This window comes from Brassica oleracea, chromosome C5 (genome assembly GCF_000695525.1).
Source record: "Brassica oleracea var. oleracea cultivar TO1000 chromosome C5, BOL, whole genome shotgun sequence".
In the NCBI taxonomy this organism is placed as follows: domain Eukaryota; kingdom Viridiplantae; phylum Streptophyta; class Magnoliopsida; order Brassicales; family Brassicaceae; genus Brassica; species Brassica oleracea.
The window spans coordinates 42,821,832-42,845,765 of record NC_027752.1 but is presented as its reverse complement, the minus strand read 5'-3'; the positions used below and the strand labels follow the sequence as shown (position 1 = coordinate 42,845,765).

The 23,934-nt window shown below is 33.0% G+C and overlaps 3 protein-coding genes and 1 long non-coding RNA gene across 13 annotated transcripts; 2 read left to right on the top strand and 2 right to left on the bottom strand.

Annotated features, from left to right (window-relative positions):
- Positions 1 to 246: 246 nt before the first annotated feature.
- On the bottom strand, positions 247 to 3,117 carry LOC106295194 (putative F-box only protein 15). 2 transcript variants are annotated; one of them, XM_013731030.1, is made up of 2 exons: positions 675 to 3,117; positions 247 to 634 (listed from the first exon to the last, which is right to left on the bottom strand). In XM_013731030.1, exons 1-2 carry the CDS (start codon positions 1,727 to 1,729, stop codon positions 625 to 627), a joined length of 1,065 nt encoding a protein of 354 aa, XP_013586484.1. In that variant the 5' UTR covers positions 1,730 to 3,117; the 3' UTR covers positions 247 to 624. The 2 variants fall into 2 exon arrangements, with proteins under 2 accessions (XP_013586484.1, XP_013586483.1); XM_013731029.1 differs by having other exon boundaries at positions 247 to 3,117.
- Positions 3,118 to 5,901: 2,784 nt separating this feature from the next.
- On the top strand, positions 5,902 to 6,679 carry LOC106295196. Of its 4 annotated transcripts, none has more exons than XR_001260985.1 (3): positions 5,902 to 5,959; positions 6,113 to 6,275; positions 6,374 to 6,679. It is a non-coding gene; the product is annotated as an uncharacterized LOC106295196 (long non-coding RNA). The 4 variants fall into 4 exon arrangements; XR_001260987.1 differs by having other exon boundaries at positions 5,945 to 5,959; positions 6,148 to 6,275; XR_001260986.1 differs by lacking the exon at positions 5,902 to 5,959 and having other exon boundaries at positions 6,019 to 6,275; positions 6,374 to 6,481; positions 6,559 to 6,673.
- A 4,099-nt stretch (positions 6,680 to 10,778) lies between these two features.
- Positions 10,779 to 12,430, top strand: LOC106295192 (putative FBD-associated F-box protein At1g05080). Its single transcript, XM_013731027.1, has 3 exons — positions 10,779 to 11,681; positions 11,774 to 11,944; positions 12,024 to 12,430. The coding sequence occupies exons 1-3, from the start codon at positions 10,830 to 10,832 to the stop codon at positions 12,339 to 12,341; spliced, it is 1,341 nt and encodes a 446-aa protein (XP_013586481.1). The 5' UTR covers positions 10,779 to 10,829; the 3' UTR covers positions 12,342 to 12,430.
- A 9,045-nt stretch (positions 12,431 to 21,475) lies between these two features.
- LOC106343630 lies at positions 21,476 to 23,558 on the bottom strand. 6 transcript variants are annotated; one of them, XM_013782897.1, is made up of 6 exons: positions 23,218 to 23,558; positions 22,580 to 22,874; positions 22,249 to 22,332; positions 21,992 to 22,120; positions 21,751 to 21,831; positions 21,476 to 21,652 (listed from the first exon to the last, which is right to left on the bottom strand). In XM_013782897.1, exons 2-5 carry the CDS (start codon positions 22,604 to 22,606, stop codon positions 21,754 to 21,756), a joined length of 318 nt encoding a protein of 105 aa, XP_013638351.1. In that variant the 5' UTR covers positions 22,607 to 22,874; positions 23,218 to 23,558; the 3' UTR covers positions 21,476 to 21,652; positions 21,751 to 21,753. The 6 variants fall into 6 exon arrangements, 1 of the variants encoding a protein (XP_013638351.1); XR_001269987.1 differs by having other exon boundaries at positions 21,992 to 22,332; positions 22,692 to 22,874; positions 22,979 to 23,558; XR_001269989.1 differs by lacking the exon at positions 22,249 to 22,332.
- Between the last annotated feature and the right edge of the window lie 376 nt (positions 23,559 to 23,934).

The following is a 23,934-nucleotide window of genomic DNA, read 5'->3' as shown; positions in this document are numbered from 1 at the left end:
TCTGTGATCATATCACCATCATCATATATGAGATAGGCACAGAGCTTGAGGCATTAGCTGCTAGCACTATTGCTCAGAGAGGAGTCCAGCTTGTTGCAGCAAGAATGGACCCAAGAAGCCTCTTTCTTTTTGGTTTGGTAGTAGAGAGTAGAAGTAAGTATGAGAAACAGATACTGAAACACTTGGATGTAAAAAAGTTTCTTTTGATGAATACCAGTTTAAAAAAAAAAAAAAAAAAAACCATTTTCAAAATCAGGAAGTTTTGCTTAACCAACAAGTAAGGCTTACACACATTATCCACAATATCATGTAGTTGATTCCGAGACACATACGTCTGAAGATCAACAAAACAAAGACTAAAACTAAAAGGTTAGAACACGAAACGTAAACCCTCCTCGCTCGATCTTTCTTCTTCTTCACACAGCAAGCTATCAACACGTACGTGTTACCCATCACAGCCACACCAAACTTGGAACATACACATGGCCACAAAAGTCTGGAAGCCAGCGTCGCTCATCATAGTTTCGTTCGGTCTCAGTTGTCTTGCAGCTCCCTCGCACCATGCAACGATACTTTTGGGCTTGACAAAGCAGTAGACCGGATAAGACGTAAATTCACGGGGCTTTAACACAAGATGATCAGGGCTGGCCACACTGAAATGTTTAGTAAACGAGACGCTCGCATCAGCCAAGTTGTTTGAAAGCCAAACCTCAATCTTCCTTGATTTTGTATCTTCCTGTAGCAAAGACAATCTATCTTTACTGTAACAGCTTAAGTAACGATCACCACCACAAGAGAGAGGAGGAGGAGGACATAAGCACACGTCATTGAATGTTTCCACCGTGAAATTGAAACCTAGAATGTAGCTTTTCCGCTTCTTCTTCTTCTCAGGAGCAACCACCCAATACATGTTACCCAGCACAGACACACCTTGGCACGATCTATCCACCACCCAATCAACCTTCACGTGCTCAAGAGTTCTCCATGACTCATTCTTCAACTCGTATATCTCAACCGGGTTTTCACCTTCCACAAACTTATACTGGATCTGGGGGAACCGCAAGATCAAGTAATCACCTCGATTCTTGTAACCTAGCCCAAAGTTATTGTAAGCGGACACACAGTCAGAAGGCATGATCCATTTCACCTTTCTCAAAACGGGATTCCAAATCGCTATTTGCGGGCGTCTTGGATCCTCGGGCTCGAACCTTTTGACGTGACAGCCACGAAGTCTACACAGCATAAGACCGTCGCAGTGAAGCAGAGCATCTGTATTGTTCGGGTCTTGAAACTCTCTCGGAACCGGTGAAGTACTTGAGCATATTCGCGTCACCGGATCAACGACGTTTACTGTATCAACGGTTCTTATGAATCTTTCCGCCGACCGATCCAAGTGTGTGTGGATGACTTTCTTGTTGGTGAGGAGAGCGGTCCATCGCTTGCATAATGTTGCTGACTGTATCAGCGCTTCGACGGGCGTCCGGTAGATGACTTCGTGCTGTAGTTCTTCCGGGAGGGATAACAAACGTGATGGCATTGAAGAACGCTTCGAGGCCATTGAAGCAAGCTTCGACGCCATTATACGAAAGCTTTTCTTTTTCTTTCTTGATTTGGGCTCGATTTTTAATCTGTTTTTTTCTCCTCGCGCTTCCTTTTTTTTTTTTTTTTTTGGCTCAACTACGACTTTCATTATCCAAATAACTGAATACAAGATTTTCAAACCCCACATACATCGACGTTATCTAGTACCACCCAGGAACACTTAGAAGGATCCTACGCTACCCGAATCAATACGTCGATGTATTTTTCACCACAACGAGCCGAGTTCATCCCACGACTCGGAATGAACCGTCTCTTATACCACCTAATTCTACCACTAGAAAACAAGGTTACAAAACAATTCCTAAGTCCTCGAAAATAGCCTAAGTAAGAAGACTTTTATGTCCAGAGCTATTGGTTCCAAATGATTAGATTTCAGTACTTGACCAACCGCCTCAACATCAAAGTGATGCATTCTTCCAATCAGGAGATTCCAAGAGACGAGGAACCACAGTTTTGCAACTTTGCAAGGGACATGGGTATCATCACCATCGGCGTTCTGTTACCCACAGACCAACAGCTAGATGACCACATAGTCCCCAAAAAGACGAGTTGAGAGATCAGCATCACCCACATTCCGGCACAGCCTACAAACTGAAGAAGAAGCCAATCTACCAGATCAGACAATCATGCGGTACTGCGAATGATTGGCCTCAAAACGTGTGTCACTAAGACTCGAACTCTCTCGGTGACAAAGCGAGGAAAGCTTCCGTCTTTACACATCATGTCACTGAGAACCAGAGGACATCTTCTGGAGGGTACCTTCACGCTGGTGAACGAGGCTTTATATGTCCAACTGAAGCAGCTACCTTTCATCCTTCAAGCAAAGCCATAGACGACCCAACCACGACTGAGGAAAGATCTGCAGCACATGAATCAAGAGCACTTCCGGCCAACACACATCAGACGTTCATGTCTCTGTTCATGTCATCAAAAGGAGAAACCTTTGATATCCACTTGACGAGTGGCGAGGTTTGGAGCCACCCAAGCACTGAGTCGCTCACCGTCCCCACGCGCGCCCCTCTCCTTTCGAATCTGAAACACAAGCCATCACATCCAAGCTAGCTACCAGATCTGTGGGAGAGATGACGAGACACAAAGCCACGCGCCTCCTTCGCAGTGGTGAGAGCCGTCGAGCAACCAGGAAAATAGATCGACGAATCTCAACCACACAACTCTAAAAGCCGACCCAACCCTGACCTTCCTCTTTACTCAACTCGCAGACGCTCCAGAGATCCGTCTTCCACCACCAAGCTCAGCTCCGCCGTGGTCAAAACTGAAAACAGGGCTTCCATCTTACGCCAGAGTCGTCTTACATATCACCGAGAGAGAAGAAGCTCACGAGGAGGGCAACACAAAAACTCGAAAGGTTAAAGAAGAAGCCTCCGGCACCGGGAAGAGACACCGGATACCGGGGACGGCCGCGGCGCTAGGGTTTTCTTGTTCTTCTAGAGAGAGTGTGTTTTCCTCGCGCTTCCTTAAGTAAGAGAGGGTTTTTTTTTTTCCACGAAATTTCATTAATTGACATCTTTAATTCTAATTGATTGGCCAAAATTAATTTTATATCGTAAACTATTCTAATATCTTATATAGTTTTTTTTCTTTTACTAATCATGTCTTATGTAGTTTCAAAAATATTCATTTGCTTAGTCATAGTAAAATTAATGTACTTCTATAGAGTTCATTAACACTAACAAAAAAATCTCCAGGTGTGGCACACCTGGTTAAACAAAAAAAAAGAAAATATGCGCGTCCATGCGGGTATTAGTCCTTACGTTTTCATAAATTCATATTTATTTTTTATGATTAATGTTATATATTTTGAATATGTTGACATATAACTAATTATGTTCAAAAGATCTTGATTTAACCGGATAATAAAATTATTTTTGGACGAATATTCCGAATCCGTTTCAGATACTGTACATTGGTTATTTGTATATTCTAGGTCTCTATACATCAGAACCAAACCATCTAAATCCGGAAGGACCCAACACAAAACACAAACATAAATTTATAATATTCAAAAGCGCCTAATTTTAAAATCCAAAAAAAAATTATATTTGAAAGAAACAACTCGTACTTGAATGGGTATCCGAATGTCCATACCTAACTGATTTTGTAGACAAATTAAAAAAAACACTCTTTGTATGTGTTTGGCTAAATTAAGTTAAATAGAAAGAGTCTTTTATTTAGTAAAATAGTTATATGGTGTGAAAAATTAAGTGACAATATATATAATACATTTTTATTATTTTGATTTAAATTATTATTTTCACAAGTCTACTAATCCCAAGACTTGGGATTAGTAGATGTCTATTTCAGATACTTTAATTATTTCAGATATTACTTTTGACTATCTATATATATTTTTAATTATTTAAACCAATTTAAAAGTATCATTCTTGATGTTTTATATACATTAAATTTAAAAATAATTAATATATATAAGTATATAAATCTACTTTTAGATAAATTCAGATACTCAAATACTTCGGTTCGGGTCAGATTCGGTTCTCTAAATAACAAAATTTTGAATAATTTGAATATTTAATCAACTTATGTTCGTGTTTGGTACTATATTTTTGGATCGGTATAGATTTTCTTCCTCGGATTCATTTTGCCAAACCCTAATAATTACATGAAAAACAAATATCAACATATTTTTCAAAACAAATATCGGATTCATTTTACGAAATATAATAATGACTAGGGATGGGCTTTCAGGTACCCATACGGGTTTGGTTCTGATCGGTTTGCGTATCGGGTTTTCGGAGTCAAAGATTTCAGCCCTATTATGATGTTTCTAAATTTTGGTTTGAGTTTGATTCGGATCTTTGCGGGTTTGGTTCAGGTTTGGATAAGCCATTTAAATTATTTTTAAAGTTTTAAATCATTATATATTTTAAATTTCTCAAAATCTATAAAAAAAATAATATATTACCTATAAATTTGAATAACATATGTCAGAATAACTAAGCTTAACATATCAATTGGCTTGATTTAAAATTTTGGATACGGAATCAATATTTATTTTAAGTATTTTTGACCCAACTTTGAAGCCTAAATTAAGACGATCTATCGATCTGTTTGGCTATTTGCAGAGTCGAGCTATAAGATACTAGAAAGGTGGTAACAATTTCTCTTCTGAAAAGTTTCTCTTTGTCCATAGTTTCAGTCGTAAACTTGGGGTTGTGTTGCAATCCTTTTCAGAGGAAGGATCGTGGATAAAACATCAACTGAGGTTTGCACTGATACTCAAACCGACACTGAAGATTCTTAATGTATGTTAGCTTTAGATTCTTCTCTCCCCTCTTGTGTTTCGGTTGTGTGTGGAATAGTGTTTGTTAAGGCCAGAGCTTGTTACTTGCGTAGATATCTGTAGCGTGAGTTTTATAGAAGATACATGTCATGGAGCTTGCATAGATATCTTGTTACTTCGACCATTACTCTGTTTCTTCCTTTAAGCTTCGAACAAGCTTCAAAGTCTCAGCTTTTTTTTTGTTTCTTGGCCAAGTAAAGATTTAAGGTGAGTGGTTTAGTGATGCGTACATGGGCTTCATTGTCTTGTGTCATTGAGTCATTGAGTTGTAATTGTGTCATTGACTTGTATTTGTGTCACGGGTGTACAAGAGTGACAGAGAGAGTTGAAGTATTGTGGTGTTTGTAGTCTTTTGTTAAAGTTCACGGATATAGTTCACTAGTGACAACTTCCATCATTCTCTATATATATTTGCAATTCACTTGAAAAGCAATTCACAAAGTAATCTACTTCATTCTCTACTTCAAACTTATCTTCACAAGCAATTCACAACAACTTCCATCCTTCTCTATATATATTTACAATTCACTTGAAAAGCAAAATTTTCAATCTTCCATTCTTCTTGTCTTCACAAAATTTTTAAAATTTTATATATGGCATCCTCTTCCTCTTCTTATACTATGTTTTAAAAAAAATGTTTTAAGTTTAATAAGAAAAATAAAAAAAACTTTGGTGTTTAATTAAAAAAAAATTTCTTAAGATCCCTTAAATAAGAGATTTGCAATGGAGCACATAAATTTTCGAGTCTCTTAATCCAGTTTCTTATTTAACTTTAACAATTAAAAAATATTAAAAAAAAATAAAAGACTCATTTAAAGTCTCTAGGATAATGATGCTCTAAAAGGAAAAACTAAACGAGAGAAAGACGACGTTTGCAGTTTACTATTGTGCTTGCTTTTTGTCTTCTGAGTGTTTTGTTGCGTCTTTTTTATGAACAGAAATTTTTTTAGTGGTATGGCTGTTGACCAAGAATCAAGCACAGAGTCACTCCAACATATTCCTGAAGCTAAACCTCTAGTGATGTCATCTCAAGTTGAGGTAGTAATCGTCTCTTTCTCTGCACTATTAATCTTTGCTGTTTTCTAGATTTTTTGTTTGCTAAACATGTATTAGCAAACAAGAATTTAACTCAATGTTAATAACCTATTGTCCCCTGATGGTTTTCTTTAAAAAAAAAAAAAAACAAAAAAGTGGAACAGCCTATTGTTCTCGTGTCTGATAAACAGATGATGCACGAGGAGAAAGATGTGATATTTCTTGTGTTTCCTTTCCTTGCATGGAGGAAGCGTTCTTATCCAGTTTAAGAGATTTTCAACCTGAGCTTTGTGGTACAACAGCTTAACGAGCATTACAGGTGCAATTTTTTTTTTCTTTTAATATTGACTTGTTTCCAACTCTTCCTGTTATTGCTTAACTCAAGATTTCACAATAAGACTTGGTTGGCTGTTATAGGATGGTGTTCAAGAAACAGTGGTGACAGTAGCATTTACGGTGCGAAGCTAGATGCAGGGGGCAGTGATTTTGCTTCTTAAGGGTTTCCAAGTTGATGATCAAATAAAGGTGTTACTTTCTCTTTCAAAGTAGCTGATTATCTTAACATTTTCTATGGGTCTTAATGACTTTTGAATCATTTGCAGGCGCCTGAACTACTCTCGTTATTATTTTCTGAAAGTAATCTATTAGCTCTTATGCTCATACATTTCATTTGAACAGTTTGTATGATTAGGGATTTAGGAATTTCTTAGCCTTGTCTATGCGACAGCAAATCCTGACATTGCTTAGCATTTGGTCTTTTGTTTACTCAGTTACTTGAACTTCAACTTTCTGGTAAGAAAGCGATCGATGCGGCGGATCTACTCGACTCAAGAAGGTGGCAATTGCACCCACAAAATTTCCAAATTCTTTATAATTTAACCCAAAATTTAGCTATTTTCCCTTATTAAACTTCATGTTTTAGCCTTTATATATGACTAGTATAATCATCCTGTGCTATCCATTTTAATTTTTCATATAAAATTGTAATGTTCTTTAGTTTTTAATTAAAAGGCAACATATTTATAGTCAAAAATATGGATAACACAGAAAATGCCGTATTTTCTACATTCAGTTTTATCTGTATTTTTTCTAAACAAGTCTTTTCAAAATATATTTTTGTTAGAATTGATATAGTAAAAATAAAACAAAGAAATTGAACAACATATGAAAATAGTCGACTTATATTAATAGACTCAATCCTTTCTATAGCTCGTACAGTCCACAAGGACATCTCGAACAGACTGCTTGCTTTAAAAAATGATACACCAGAAACCAATATGATGTTACACAGATGGAATGCTCTCTCTCATTTGCCCTGAAACTTAAGTCTTATTTGCCCTGAAACTTAAGTCTTCTCTCACCTGCAACTACGATTTCTCTGTCTTTAATTTGTTTTTTCTGTTTTCAAACTTTTCTACTTGTTAATGTAGAGCATTACTCTTTTTTTTGTTGGTGTAATGTAACATTTCAACAAAAAAGATTTGTAAGATAGTGTGTTATGCGACATAGTCAAACCAAACAATTTTTTACCAATTTTCACCATTAGAGTTATTGTTAGTCTTTTTCCTTAGTAGAGTGTTGAGTTGTTTTATTTTATTTCCCATTTTTTTTATCATTATTCGTTAGTTGTGGGATAGGCTACAAAAACAAAATATTAAAGAGCAACATAAGAGAGAGAATCAGTGAAAAAAAAAATGTAAACGTGTTTTCAAATTATGTACCATTCTTCTCTTTCACTACGTTTGCTACAGAGAACGCTCTTTCGTTTTGGTTTATTTTGTTTTTTTTTCTTGATCCTCTGTTGGGAGGATAATGATTCGTTCTTGTTAAAATCTAGTTTGTCTTTTGTCTTCTTCCTTATTCATTTATATTTTTGTTAAATACAAAAGTAATGCAAGTAATTTATCATAGAAAAAAATATTATCAGTTACAAAAAAAAAAAAAAAAAAAATTTATCATAGAAAGAACAGTATTGTAAATACCAGTTTTGTAGATAACATTGAACATACCTATTGTCGTTATCCTTGTTGCTGTCAAAGCTTTGAAACAATGTACTCAAATGCCATTTTTAATCTGAAATAAACAATTAAGAGATTGCTAATACGAAATAAGAAGAAACCAAATCTTAACTAAGCATGATCATGAACTTGTATGGAATTTATTAGTATCAGTGGAAGATCTCAATAGAAAGAGAAAAAACTCGAAGTACAGAGCAATGGAGATTAAGAAAGAGAGATGAAAAATAGAGAGATCAAATAGAACGTGAAGTAAAAAGATTGAAATTTATATAGAAAAAAAAACAGTTTGAAAACGTGATATTTACCTTTGAACGTGGTGATGATAATGTAAGAAAATTTAGGGATTTAGATATTTGTAAATTAAAGAAAACGGTGATTTAATGATTTTTTTCAGTGAGAATTTGTTATTTTTTTAAGCTTTGCCAAATGTCAAATTCTGATTAATTAGGCGACTTGTGTTTTAGTATATAAAGTATTTGTACCCCTATTAAAAAAATCTTACATCCGCCCTTGGGACTGCTTTTTGAAATGGCTGGAGAGGTCAAAAGTTGAATAAGCTGAGTACAGAGACTAGAGTTTGTTCTAAGGTCGTAGCTGGTTATGTCTATTTGGTAAAGAATGTTTCATTCAAAGTACAAATCGTACAAACTTTAGATCGGAGCTTGAAGGTCCTCTGGTTATGTCCATTTGGTAAAGAATGTTTCATTCAAAGTATAAATCGTACAAATTAAGATCAGAGTTAGCCCATTAGGAAGATTTGGCCCACATAAATATTTATTAGAATAACAAATACTCCATCTGTTTTCAAAAATAGGATTTTTTCATGTTTATTAAGAATTCAATATATATTTATAATTTAATTTTTCTTTTACTTTATTATACATTTTTCAATAACTTTTCACCAATGAAATTTAATCAATTCAAAATTTTTAATTTAATGTTTCTTAAAAGTATAAAAAAAATACCTTAAACATATATAAAATCTATCTTTGTGGAACAAGTAAAAAATCTAAAACATCTTAATGTTTAAAAAATTAACGACAGATCTTAGCTTATTTGGTTGAGGAGAAGTCTGTAGGTCACCTGGTTCGAATCTGGCAGGTTGGATTGAGGTGGGCGTTCGGATATTCATTCGGGTTCGGTTCTATTCTATTCAATTTTTGGATTTTCATGTTCAAAGATTTCAACCCCATTCGGATATTTCTAAATTTCGGTTCGGATTCAGATCGGATCTTTGCGGGTTTGGTTCGGATTCGGATAACCCATTAAATTATTTTTTAATTTTTCAAATTCATTATATGCTTAAAATTTCTCAAAATCTATAAACAAAATAATATATTACATATAAATTTGAATAACATATGTCAAAATACATAAAATTAACATATAAATTGGTTGGTTTGAATATTTGGATAAAGAATCAATAGATGTTTCAAGTATTTTTGGTGTTTTGAGTATATTTTAGCTATTTTTAACATTTATTTTTGACTATTTGTATATATTTTCAAGTATTTTGAACAACTTATAAGTATATTATATATTTTGGATGTTTTTAATATACATTAAATCCAAAAAATAATTAATATATGTAGGTATATAAATCTATTCCAGATACATTCAGGTACCCGAAATACTTCGGTTCGGGTCGGTTTTGATTTTTTAGATACCAAAATTTTAAACCCGTTCGGATAGTTAATCAATTTCGATTCGGATTTGGTACTACCTTTTCGAATTTCGGTTCGATTCGATTCTTCGTCGGCTTTTTTTGCCCAGCCCTAGGTTGGATATTCATTTATTTCTGGACATTTCTCTTTTAGTGAGACTTCCTTAGTTCCTTGTATGATTTGATTCTTTCATGTAGCTTGTCTTAATGGGTCTTCCAGCACATGTGTCTTTTTGTTTTTGTTTTTGTTTTTCATCACCTCTGCTTAATCACCTCTTGGTTTGTTCTTTGATTCTCATTTAAGCTTCATATTAAAGATGATACCTCTGACGAGATCGCTCAAACAATAAACTGATGTTTTGACAAACAAATATTTTCATACATTGCATTACCTTTACATATTTGTGTGGATTTTCTCGTGGATCAATAAAAAATTATATCAATAGAGAATGTATAACCCCAATTATTTTATTTTTCTCTTTTTTTTTTGGGACAAAGATGTATCCAATTTAGATAATGATGAGTTTTATACAAGTAAGCAAAGAGTTAAAAAGGAAATTTAAGAAATATTATATGAATGAGATTTTATAAACTGACGAGATTCCTCAAACAATAAAATAAACTGATGTTTTGACAAAAAAATATTTTCATACACACTAATTGCATTACATTTACATTTGTGTGGATTTTCTCGTGGATCAATAAATAATATATCAATAGAGAAAACTGTATATAACCTCAATTATTATATTTATCTTTTGAACAAAACCCCAATAATTTTTGTGGTGGATCGAGCTATGCGTGATAGACTTCCATGTGGTGGATCTAGCTATGCGTGATAGACTTCTGTCTCTGTCTCGCCCAGCGGCTGCCTCTCTTCTTGAATTGTACTTTTGGTTTCTATCCCTTTATAGTTAATGCTACTCTCTTGTTCTCTGTTCTCTCTTCTTTCTTTTCTTTTGCTCTTCTTCCTTTATTTTTTTCTTATGTTTTTTTTTTGGGGGGGGGGGGATAAAGATATATTTCTAATTTAGATAATGATAAGTTTATACAAGTAAGCAAAAAGTTGTACTTTTATAAACTTGTACTTTTATGAAGATTAGGGTTTTCTTCTTCGTGCAGCTCATCATCCCCTTTGTTTTTTTTTGGTGCAAATATCATCATCCCCTTTGTTCTCAGAAAACTTAAAAAAATGCCTCGCATAGACAGGATCAGTGCGTTGCATGACGATTTGCTGGTGAATATATTGTCTCAAGTCCCGACAAAAGATGCCGTGACAACCATGGTTTTGTCCAAAAGATGGGCTTTGGTCTGGACGATGGTGCCTAAACTTGAATACGAGGATACGAGCAAAGAAGGGGGAAAGAACCTTTGGCGCTTAGTTGACAAGTCTTTGCAACTCCACAAAGCACCTGTACTAGAAAGCATGCATATTCAAGCTGAACGCCAGTTTACGGACGATGCAGATGTTGGAAAGTGCGTCTCATACGCTGTTGACCACAACGTTCGAGAGATATCTCTTATTATACCATCCTTTATTTTACCATCTCAACCAAAGATCCTGCTGCTACCATCGAACTTTTACACCTCCAAAACGCTAGTGAATCTGACTCTATCATGTAGTGCTCTCGTCGTTGATGTTCCTTCCCTAGCTTGCTTTCCATTGCTTCAGACGCTGGCCCTTCTCAATGTTGTGTTTAATGATGAAAGCTCTCATGCTAGGCTTCTAGCGAATTGCCCTGCGCTCAGTTATTTGCATGTGATCCGATACTATAGTGACAATGTGACAAGGTTCATTGTGAAAGTTCCTTCTTTAAAGAGTTTTACATACACGGACAATCACGAAAGATATTCTGCTATGCCCTTGGTTTTAGATTCCCCTGGATTACAACACCTTAGTATATTTGATTATGGAGACCTTGGCTCGATCCAGAACATGCCTCACCTTGAAACGGCTTATGTTGGTCACTTGGTTCCTCAGCCAAATGACAAGTTTCTGAGATCTTTTTCCTCTGTCGGGAGTCTCCATTTGAGATTGATGGACGTAACTATTTTGAGTATCCTTCTTGTTCCTATATGTGATGCTCTCTTTGATGTGTTGTTATGCTTATGTTGTTCAATGTAATTCAACTGCAGGTTGAATGTTTTAGCGCCATTAATTTCCCTCGGCTCATGAAGTTTAAACTGCATCTTTTTAAACCAAGTTTCTCAGAGTTAAGGCCAGGTTACTCAGAGTACTGTTCATTAGAACCACTTATGCTTTTCCTACATAACTCCCCTATACTAAAAGTTCTTACGATCAGCTACGTAAGTAACTTCCTCCCTATCCATCAAACAATTAGTTTATAGTAAAATTAGTTTATTATTCTTCCTTGTTGATTTTCAGGGTGTGGGTCTTTACTACGAGGACCTCCCACTTTCGTGGAACCAACAAAGATCTGTACCGGGATGCTTGTTGGCCCATCTCGAAATCTTTGTGTGGGATAAGTTTGGGGGAAGAAGAAGACAAGAGAGAGAATGTGTGGAATACATCCTTGCAAACTCAAAGTGTTTAAAGACGGCCACAGTCCTTCCAAGATGTTCCTACCGTCTCGAGGAGAAAGAGAAGATGGTGGAGGACATAAAATCTTTGTATAGGGTTTCAACATCATCTCAGCTGATAACCCATTCGGATTCTACAAATCCTGGAAGGGCAACGACTTGAGAAATAAAAAATTTCTTCTGTGGACCTTTTGGTATGAACACTTTGCTGATGAGAATAACTTTAATTCTCTGACATGCTAAAATACTAGATTCATATTTTTGTTCAAGGTCTTTTGCCATATTTTCACCCCTTTTTTTGACGTCGCATATTTTCACTTTATATATGACTATTAGCAAGCAAATGTTGTTGTTTTTTTGGACGAAAGCACGCAAATGTTGTTTGAGATTAAGAAAAAATGATTTGTTTGATTCTTTAACTTACACATGATCCTTGCTTTTGTCGTGTAGGGAGATTAATCTTTGGTTCTGAAATGAAGACTCTTTCTTCAACTCTATCTTCTCCTAACTTGCGTATTTATCCTAAAAAAACTCGGTTTCTAGAAAACAGATAGAGAAGCTTTGTTAATTCCGGCTTTAACATTGTTTTTCATAACTTGGAATTATACACTTACTCAAAAGAGCGATTGATAAGTGTTATTCATTCTTGCTCGAACCTTTTACAGCAAAGCTAGGAGAATCTGCATTTATATAGTCTCTAGCCAAAGTTTCTCATAATATAATATTTGTTATAATGTAATATTACAATTAATTAATATATGTATTGTTGGTCTCTTTTTCATCTGCCGATGTATTGTCCCCCAGTTACTATGATACGTAAAGAACTAAAGATATTAATCTCTTCCCACTCTAATAATTCTTCAACACGATATGATAAGTGGGAATCAAAATAAACCGTCCATTACATTAAGAACTATCTATTATTTTCGATTCCTTCTAACAGTGGGTTGATAATATCTCTATAGTTGTGCCAATGGAAACAAACACATATGTAAATAAGAGAACCAACAATATATCTACACTATTAAACCAGAATTCCTCATAGTATTATGCCCTTAATATTGGAATTATTTACAATGGCATGTTATTCATTAATGTTTGCTTTTTCTATATTTTTTTTTAAAAATCACCTTAAATAGATACACTCTTATAATTATGGCATCTTTTATATTTTTCAATCAATTATTTGATTCTTGAAAATAGTTTTAGGCAACAATCTTATCTGATATAATGTAACCGACTGTGCACACAAATATATTTTATATGATTTTCAAAATTATGGTTTCAATATTTTTATATTTCAAAAAATAGATCCAAAAATATTCAAACAAATAAACAAAATATATTTTTTAAGCTCAATAAATCTTTCATATCTTGGATATGATTTGGGTCCAATAAGCTGAATTTTCTTTTTCATATTAAACGTTTTAGTATATCCATTTTGAGTTCAATTTAAATTCTGCAAAATAATAATAAGTATTTTAAAAAATTAAAATTTCTTAGATATTGATCCTCCAAAGCATATAAACAACTATTAAATAATGTTACAAACACATTATATAAAATTTAGGTACACATTTTATGCCATTAAAAAATATTGTTAAATAGATAATTTTGCGCTTTTAAAGCGCGAGTCAAAAACTAGTTTATAGCGGAATTCATAATAGAATTATGTGTTGCTTTTCCAAGTTATTTACAACGGTACGTAGTTACTTTTTTGAATTTAAAATAAACATAAATCCGACAACTATAAATTAAACCAATCAGATGTCATCACTTTTCAAGACCAATCATATCCCAGCATTTGAACATTCGACAAGCTTTTATTCATCCAATCATATGTCACAAATTTTTTACACCCAATCACATTCAACCAATGTTTTTTTTGTGAAAGTGTTTAATGTTTATTAAAATGATTACTTAACGATACCTTATATTATAATTATTCAGATGTCATTCTACAATATGAAGTAGAAAAGATCTACACATACCCTAAACCACGAAAATCAATACCCTTAACCACAAAAATCTAACTTTAAACTAATAAAACCCCAACATACATACAATGATACAAATAATACAAATCTTAATATAACGATGACATATGAATTTTAACTCACTGTTATATATATGTGATATTATGTTCATACATAAAATAGTAGCTTAAATGCTATGAATTTACAATATATATTTTATTGTAAGTTTCAAATTTCCTTTGTTATTCCAACTTCCAAGTATATTGTTAAACCAACCCTTTTTTTGCATTCATAATCTACTTGATATTTTTAAATTAGATATCAATCACTATTGTGATAGATATCCAAAATTTATGCAATTTTTAAAAACTTGGTCACCAAGCAATATCATTCATTACTAAAATCTAAGCTATTTTATATATATATCCAGCGTAAAATAATGGAGTAAAAAAAGATATGGCATGTTTTTATTGTGTTGAATATTTGTGTTTGAATTGAATAATTAGGCATATGTAGTAGAACATCTATAAATTAATACTCGATAAATTAATAAATTGCACTAGTCCCAACTTGGGTCACTTCAAAATTTGACACAAATGGATAAAATAATAAGATAATAATTTTTTTAGAAAATTCTATGTAAATATATGATCCCATTAAAATTATAAATTAATAATATATATATATACATATTTTATATAAATAAGAACCCACTATTATATTTTATATTTTATATTCACAATTGAATCTTCTTAACACTTTAATAAATATTTGATGAGATTTAGTAATATTATATCTAAAACCACATTTAAGTTCTATCCAATATATATTATATACACTTTGTACTATACTAAAATTAATATAAATGTCAAACTTTCAAAAAATAACAATTAATGTATATACACTAAAATCAAATATTTTTCTCATCTTAGAATAAATATATCTTAAAATAAGAAATGTAACTAAGGAAATTTTTGTAAATTAATATCTATATAAATTAATAAAATTTTAAAGTCCCAACATTTATAATTTATAGAGATTCTACTTTACTATACTATATGACTCATATCTTCTATATATTAATTGAGAAACATTACAATTCTTTTTGTAACCACGTGTCATCACTACGATGATTCTTAGAATCCTTAGAGAAATATGTTGGTCAATCTAATTATATAATAAGTTTTTTTATTAAACTAACCATAAATTCATTATTAATATTCTTTATTATTTCTTTATATAAAAATTACGGAATTGTCTAATGTGTCTAAGGTATATAGGGGAAATTTCATGATTGTCACTTTCATGATACCACTTTTCATCTTTACCACCACTAAAGAGATATTTTAAAAATATATTCTTCATTAAGTGACAAAAAACTCGTATACCGTTATTCTCTATATATATAATAAGTCTTTATTAAAAAAAATTAAAATAAAAAATAATATTACAAATTAATATTTATAATTTTGAATTATACTTTTTCAAATTCGATTTTTTTAATAAATTTTTTTATTTTTTATTTTGTTTTTTGAATTTATTTTCCTTTTTTCAAAATTTCTTTTTGAAAATCAAAAATTATGTTTGAAACTATTTTTTTTATGTTTTTATATATTTTTAAGTGTTTATTTATATATTTATTAGAATTCTAAATTTCACATTCCAAAAACTTACCCCACCCCTCAACTCTAAACACTAAGTCTAGATTAGTTAACCCTATGGGTATAAGTATCTTTTACCCTTCAGTACAAGTGAGGATAAAACTAGTTAGTGTAAACATGAAAAGTCCTATTCAAGAACTCAAAAACTTGCTAGTAAACCTAGTGATTCTGGAGAAGCCAAGCGGATCCACGAGTTTCTTCACAATGTATCTAAAAAATTAACTTGGGGGTCTCTTGGAGCATTTATGAGCCTTTTTTGTGTGCGGTTGTTGTGCAGTGGCTAAACAAGCATCAAGAGTTTCTCTCCAACCCTTTCTATGTAGGTGGAGATCAACGATGATGCTCCAGAGAGCAAACCCAATTTAGAAGAACTTGATGCCCTCGAGGTAAAACTACCATATCTTAGTTCACTAGGATTTATACATTCTCGTGTTACAAAAGGCTCAATAGGGTTCCAACACTTACGATAATACTTGCTGATAATATCTATGTTTCTGTAACGTAAGAGGTCCATCTAGCAATAGAATACATAGTCATACTAGGAGGTGAACCAATGGAGATTCTTCTAAGACGGTCATACATAATAGTCCAACAATTAAAGCTGGTAGAGAGTTATCAACTCACGGTGGAGAATCTTGTCAGTCATCTTAACCCGCGTCTTCAGATACTCCCTCGTCGATCCACCAAAAAGATGTTGCCATCTTCTTCTCCGAAGAAAGCAGCAGATGATAGCATGGGGAATACAGTTACTCGTCTTCCTTTCCTCAAGGATTGACATCTCTGACTCATTACATGGATCATATATACATTGGAGACAAGCTTGAACATTGTACATTCACTGTAAAAGTCTTGGTAAATAATATGTTAACGTTGTTGGTCATTGCTACTCATTTGCAATGTATGTTTTTACTCTTTGTATTTATAAACCGAATTGATTCATGAATTACTACATAACAACTTTTTGTTTGTTTTCAGAATCAAGCAGAATGTTGTCTTTGATTGTTTGAAGATTAAAACAATAATTCAAATATATAATAAGAGAAACTTATTTTCATTTCACAAAACAATTCATATTTTACTACATTTTAATAATGAGAACACATTGTTCAATAAATATCTATACTATTAAATCACATATATCATTTTAAATTTCAAAAAAAAATACCACACTTTGAAAAAAACGATAAAAATATCAAATCACTAAGCATATTCTTTTCATTCTTCCTGCAAAGGATGTGTTTATGCAAATCAAATGTGATGACTTGTAAAATACAAAAACATAATAGAGAATTATCCATATAGCTCATTCCAGATTATATTTATTTGTTTTTGTTAAAGGATAAAGCAGCCATGCAGCTGAAAAAAGTTTATGTGTTCCAGAATAAATCGAGACAAGTACTCTCAGAAATTAGATCCACCTGCACAGTTTCGAATTACACCAACTATATATAGGGTGAAACCAAAAAATCATTACAAAACTAATGACTTTGAAGCACAATTATAGCAGCGGAAACTTAAAGTTAGTATTAGATACTGAAACCTTAAGCATTTGCTACCTCCAAGGCAATCAAGCTTGTGACAAAGTTATGCTACCTTCAATGTTTTTATTACCGGATCATAGTGGTTGATTCTTTTAGAAATGGTATATAAAAAATTATAGGTATCAAAAAAGTTATATGGAGAAACTGTAAAAATACTATTATTATGTGTTTCATCTCTATTAACATGCTAACAAAATTTTGTGAAACTTATTGGAATGTTTGAATCCATGCAAAACAAATTAATTGAAGACGATACATTGATCCATGCAATGGATGAAATACATTTAGCCTACAGTAAACATGAATAAATATCTATTGATTTTTTGCTTAGATATATCTTTTCGTTTATGTATGGAAAGTTGAGATATTGTTTAATTTAAAGTGAAAATTGGAGAATGCATTAGTTATGGTGTACAACATTTGTTCAAATTTATCAAGCCGATTTAGTTATTAAGTTTACTGAGTGAAACCCAAAAAATGTTGGCCAAAAGGTTTATTATTTATGTTTTTGAGTCTTGTATTTGTGTTTTGTTTAAATTAAGCCATCCATGAATCTTTTTTGAACTCATAGATCTCAACCAGTGTTTCACCATCAAAAAATTAAACCGGCTATCAGAAAACTTCAAAATCATGTAACTATCACCGTAAGATTTGTATCCAATCCCGAAGATATTGTAACGAGCCAAACATTGCGAGGCTTGATCCATCTTACTTTTTTCAAAATTGGATTCTAAAGTTCAAAATCATGAAACCCTCACAGCCAGTCTTGTAGCCAACCCCAAAGATAGTGTTAGCCACCAAACATCCCTCTATCCATCTGACTTTTCTCAACATAGGATTCCAAATAGCAATTTGGGCTCGTCTTTGTTCCTCGGGATCGAGGCTCTTAACATGCCAATCACGACGTCTACAAAGCATAAGTTAGTCATAGTAAAGTAGAGTATCAATGTTGTTTGGATCTTGAAACTCGTCTGGGTCTGGTTAAGTTGAGTGTGTTTGGGTTACCGGATCAATGATTTTGATTAATTTTTTTCAGACGAGTTTACAAAGATTTCGATTAAATTTTACAGACGCATTTCCAAGTCATTGACTACTCAATTATTGACACCCTAAAATACTAGTATCTAATATTGGTAGTACATAATATTAATGTATATCTTTATAAATATTCGGATACTTTCGGGTAGTTCATAATAATTTAGTTTTAAAAATATTTTAGATACTTTTAATATATTTTGAACTTACAAGTATATATTTGGTTATGTTATATATATATAGTTAATATTTTTATATATTTGGGTATCGGTTTTGATCTCGACTCGGTTCTGACTTGGTTTGGTTATTTTGAATAGACAAATCTAGTCAATAAGAGAATCTCTTAACAGATAAATTAAAGAATAAATAAAATATGAAAAATGATGAGAAATATTTGGGGCTGTGGGTGCAGTCTCTTTTGTTCTTCACTGTTGGTGAAAGAAGCAAATGGTAGTTATCTCTAGGGACGTTAAGTACAGGGTTAGGGCCCAACCCTCTTTTGTTTATTATAAGTTCAGTCCTATTTTAACCAAGCCCTATTTTAACCCTATTATAATCAAGGGTTAGGGCTGGTACCAGGGTTAGTTCATTTAATTGAGAAAAATGTTTCATTTATTTTTGTTCTTAAATTTTAAAGATAAAACTAGAAAAATTTAGATATAATATGATTCTTTCCTCCAATTTGTTGAACATCAAAATCAAAAGTTTTTCTCCCAAAATCGCAAAATCGAGTTTTTGCTCTACAACTAAAAATAAAGTTTTTCTGTCAAAAAACAAAAAATGTGTTTTTTCCACCAAAACCACAAAATCAAGTTTTCCCGCCAAACCCGCAAAATCGAGTTTTCCCGTAAAAACCGCAAAATCGAGTTTTACTGCCAAAACCGGCAAATCGAGTTTTCCCGCCAAAACTGTAAAATCGCATTTTCCCGCCAAAACAGTAAAATCAAGTTTTCCGCTGAAACCGGCAAACCGGGTTTTCCCGCCGAAACAGCAAAATCTAGTTTTCCCCTCAAAACCACAAAATCGAGTTTTCCCGCCAAAACTACAAAATCGCGTTTTCCCGCTGAAACAGCAAAAAACGAGATTTCCGCTGAAAATGACAAATCGGGTTTTCCCGCCGAAACCGGAAAATCGAATTTTTCCGCCGAAACCGCAAAATCGAGTTTTTCCGCCAAAACTAAAACCGCAATATCGAGTTTTCCCTCCAAAACCGGCAAATCGAGTTTTCCCGCCAAAATCGTGAAATTGAGTTTTACGGGTTTTCCAGTAAAAACTTAATTTTACGTTTTCACGGGAAAATTCGATTTTGAGGTTTGGCGAAAAACTCGATTTTGAGTTTTTGGCGGAAAAACTCGATTTTGAAGTTTTGACGAAAAACTCGATTTTGCGTTTTTAGAGGGAAAACTCGATTTTGTTGTTTTAGTTGAAAACTCGATTTTGCGGTTTCGACGGAAAATTTCGTTGTTTAGTTTTTTACGAGGAAACTTGACTCTAAGTTTTTTTTTGTGAAAAACATTATTAAATATTGTATAATAGTTGTGTGAATCAAAATAATAGGGTTAGAATTTAAACTCTAGTCTTATTAGGGCCAACCCTATTTAAAAAATGAGGGTTAGGGTTACAAATGGGTTTGCAGGGTTAGGGCTAACCCTGTTAGGTTGAGCTCATATTAACATCTCTGGTTATCTCCAGCTTTGTATTCAGATATTATGCTTTCGTATTAATAAAATTTAAGATTAAAAAAATAAATATGGTGGCCGACAGTGCATGATTTTCAAGATCATTCTCAACTTCTTATCTTCGCTGCCAACGAATCCGTCTTGTTTTATGTTTTTTTTCTTCTAAGACCCAAGACCTCCTTCTCCGACTAAGCTTTGGGACTCCGGCTACCAGTGATTGGATAGAACTGAATGGTTGGCGCGCCATTACACACACATCGCTGAGTCAAGGAGACCCCACAGTGTTATCCCAGTATCTACCCAACGTCCGCGTTAAAAATCTCTAATCGTGAATTCTCACCAGAAAAAAATATATTAATATGATATCTCACCACAGTATTAGCTCAGTATCTATCTATGGCCATCCCATCAAAGATTTTTCAAGAAAAAGTCACTTGCATATATTAAATATTTGAATGGAGAGTCTATCAAAATATTGAAAAACTCAAGCTAAATTTTTCAGTTTTTTTTCGATAACCGTGGAGATCCCGAGACCGAAATCAAACGACTAATCCCACGAGACCTGCAGCAGCCATGCATTCTTACCATTTAAGGCAGTTCGGTTAGCCAGCGGAAATCGAACTAAAGTTTTGCCTTACTTGGTTTTTATTTCACTCAAGCGCCATTAGACTACCGCCACTGGTTAATTTTTAAGTTTTTTTTGAAAGATTCACTAATTAAATGTTTGATATTTTTTTTTGTAAAAGACTCCAACGGTGGATTCCCTAATACAACTAGTTTTAGCGTTTTCTTTTTCTAAACAATAAACTCTTAGAGCATCATTATCTATGAGAGACACTTAAGGGCACTTAATCTTTTTTTAATATTTTTTAGTTGGAAAAGTGAGTTTAAGAAACTTAGTTAATAGATGAGTATATTTGTGTGGTCCAATGCAAGTTTCTTATTTAAGGGTTCTTAAAAAAAATATTAAACATTTTTTTATTAAACTTAAAATTTATTGATTAAATAAAATATAGTAAACGATAACATTTTAAACATAGATTTTAAATAAAAACATAAAAATAAAGATTAGTAAAATAAACGAAAATAATTTGAAAGAAGCCTCCGAACTCAGTTGTTGTCTTCATCGCGTCTAAATTTACGTCATATATTCAACTAAATTAACTTTAAATTGTTGATGCATTTGTCTATCTTGAATTTTGGCAATATTTATATGGATATCTATGAAAGAAACTCGTTTATAAAAAATTTAAACACAAGTAGAAGGAAATTTGTTTACAAACTTATTTTCAAAAAAGAACTTGAGTAGGAACTTGATTAACCCTTAATGAACTTGAGAAGGAAGGAGTAACTTGAGAATAAACAAACTTGTTTTCAAGAAAAAAGTTAATTGAGAAGGAAGAAGTAACTTGAGAACTTGTGAATACTAGTTTCATTTATACAAGTTTCTAAGACATGTGAATACTAGTACTTACAAAAACATACAAAGTCCGTGACACTTTCATTACAACAACACAAGCGAGTACAAGACATATCTTCCGCTGTCAACTTTCCTATAGCCTCCTGAGAACCACCAACGGTCCTGTAAGTGAACACAAAGTGTGTTCATGATAACTTCTTATCAACAATAGTTTATGTTCAGAAATCAAAACCAACAAAAGTAGAGAATCTTTTACTTACCCTTCAAACACAAGTTCCTTCTTCTTTTGAAGCTTCAGAATCTTTTCCTCCACTGTGTTCTCTATTATGAATCTTCACAACCTGCAAGACAAGAGAGAAACAAAAAAAGAAAGATAAAATAACTAAAAGCCTAAACGTGTGTGACACTATCTATGTGCAAGCCACAGATTGAAATTGAATCTATCCTTCTGGACAGAAAGATTCTTATAATTAAACATAAGAAGAAAGCATTGAGCATTACCTGACCATCGAGTTGCTTAGCGACAGATGTTGATCTTTTAAGAACTTCCTCCTGTATGCGGACATCGTTATCATTGTAGGCTCGGAGAAGCAAAGGGAGAACATGCGATACAAGATGCTCGCTATCAGTCTGAAAAATTACATAAAAATATAAGTCAAGCAAGGATCTTACCCTGTATGCAATAGAAAACAAAAAGAAAAGTGATTTCAATGCATATTTAGAACTGGTATTCGGAAACATAGAGAAGCCAGTCTAACATCAATATGGAAGCTTTCAAAGCTTTCAGTACTCAGAAGAGGAACAAGAGCGGGCAGTGTTGTCAACTCAAAGTCATTCCTATCCTGTAAATGTAATTATCAGGTTGGTCAAGGAAACTTCAAAGTTTTGTACAAAGTTACAGGTTGAGAAATAACAACATACACCATTTGTTACAACTAAAAAGTTAAAGGAGAACCTTTGCTGAGCTCGGATACAAGTAGAGTAAATAATAAGGAAAACAAGTTTTATCTAGAAACCACTGAGATCAATATATCAACAACAATCTAGTGAAGAAACACATGGGAGACTGATTATCAAATTTAAAGTTACCTGAGACTGTGCTATAGTTAGAAACATTGGCAAGATGATTGGTTGCAAAACCAAATTCCGAAGATACAAAGCATGAGACGATAAATCAAAACCAGAGGGTATTGAGAGTTACCATCTTGACATTGTTATTGCAATCCAACAACGGTTTCCTAGCAACCAAATGATAGGCAATGCATCCAAAACTGAAACTGTCTGACGAAGCTCCAGCTGAAGGACTTTTGCTGCGCACAAATTCAGGTGCAGTGTAACATAGGGATGGCTGGACCAGCGGTATTGAATCCTCGACATCATACTCCTGCACGGTCCATATCAAAAGACAAGCATCATATCTCGCTTGTACATTTGAATACAGGAAGTATAAGTACAGAAGTCTAGTAACATTTAAAAGTCTAAACTCACAGAATAGTGGTCGCTTAAAGGGTTGAAGCAAAGTTCTGACCTTTGACAGAGTAATTAGAAAATTAAAGTAACAATGACGATCGCACGAACTTTACAAACCCAAACTCTCAAGTTTCCAATAGAATATTACTTGCTTGCAAAGAGGAATTAAACACCAAAGCAGAACAGAACTACAGAACTACACAATCAACAGATCAGACTACAATAGATGGAGTAAGAAAGAGAAGATGGAAGGTTACTTATTTGCTTAAAAATAGGAGAGATGAAGCCACGATAGATATATTAGATCACACAAAAGCCACAAAAGCAGAAGGTGATGACGATGAACAAGAAGAAGAATCATCAGCGTGAGAAGCCCTATCGACCTAGGCTCAACTTAAGACGAAGGTCGAGACTGTTCTCTGTCGGAGAATAAGAGTGAGAATTGCCCAGAGAGATTAATTTGGTTGGAGATTTGATTGCAAGGGAAGGTGAGAGATGGGTTAAACTTAAATCCGAAGCAAAAGTTTACTACTTTGATCCAGAGAGAGAAAGAACAGAACCAAACGACTACACATGCTTATTAAGAACCGTCCCTTGCTTCCCCTCATTAAAATATGTCTGTTTTTTATTTTTTTTTTAAATCAAAACTAGATCTCGAATTTTTATTTCATTTATTTTTATATAAACATTTTGTTTTCAATTATAAATTGATATATATTATAATATACATATGTGTATCAATTTTTAAAACATAATATATTTTTGGTATATTTTTTTCATTAAATAAATTATTTCAAACTTTCACATGTATTTGTATCTTCTTCTATATATATATTTTTGAATTATTATTTCATTATTAAAATCGTAACTATATATATAAAGATTAGTAAAATATTTTTTTATTGTCATATTCAAAGATATTGTAACATTTCACAAATTTAGAAAGTTTTTAAATGAGCAAATCTCCAAAATGA

What these genes read in the sequence shown, in the direction of transcription:
- LOC106295194 (XM_013731029.1), bottom strand. Translation starts at nt 1,729, where the DNA reads ATGTGGGGTTTGAAAATCTTGTATTCAGTTATTTGGATAATGAAAGTC.
- LOC106295192 (XM_013731027.1), top strand. Translation starts at nt 10,830, where the DNA reads ATGCCTCGCATAGACAGGATCAGTGCGTTGCATGACGATTTGCTGGTG. An exon ending in TCCATTTGAGATTGATGGAC is followed by an intron (nt 11,682 to 11,773) that starts GTAACTATTTTG and finishes ATTCAACTGCAG; the next exon opens with GTTGAATGTTTTAGCGCCAT. An exon ending in AAGTTCTTACGATCAGCTAC is followed by an intron (nt 11,945 to 12,023) that starts GTAAGTAACTTC and finishes GTTGATTTTCAG; the next exon opens with GGTGTGGGTCTTTACTACGA.
- LOC106343630 (XM_013782897.1), bottom strand. Translation starts at nt 22,606, where the DNA reads ATGTTTCTAACTATAGCACAGTCTCAG. An exon ending in TAACTATAGCACAGTCTCAG is followed by an intron (nt 22,333 to 22,579) that starts GTAACTTTAAAT and finishes TTACATTTACAG; the next exon opens with GATAGGAATGACTTTGAGTT. An exon ending in TTGAAAGCTTCCATATTGAT is followed by an intron (nt 22,121 to 22,248) that starts GTTAGACTGGCT and finishes GTAATTTTTCAG; the next exon opens with ACTGATAGCGAGCATCTTGT.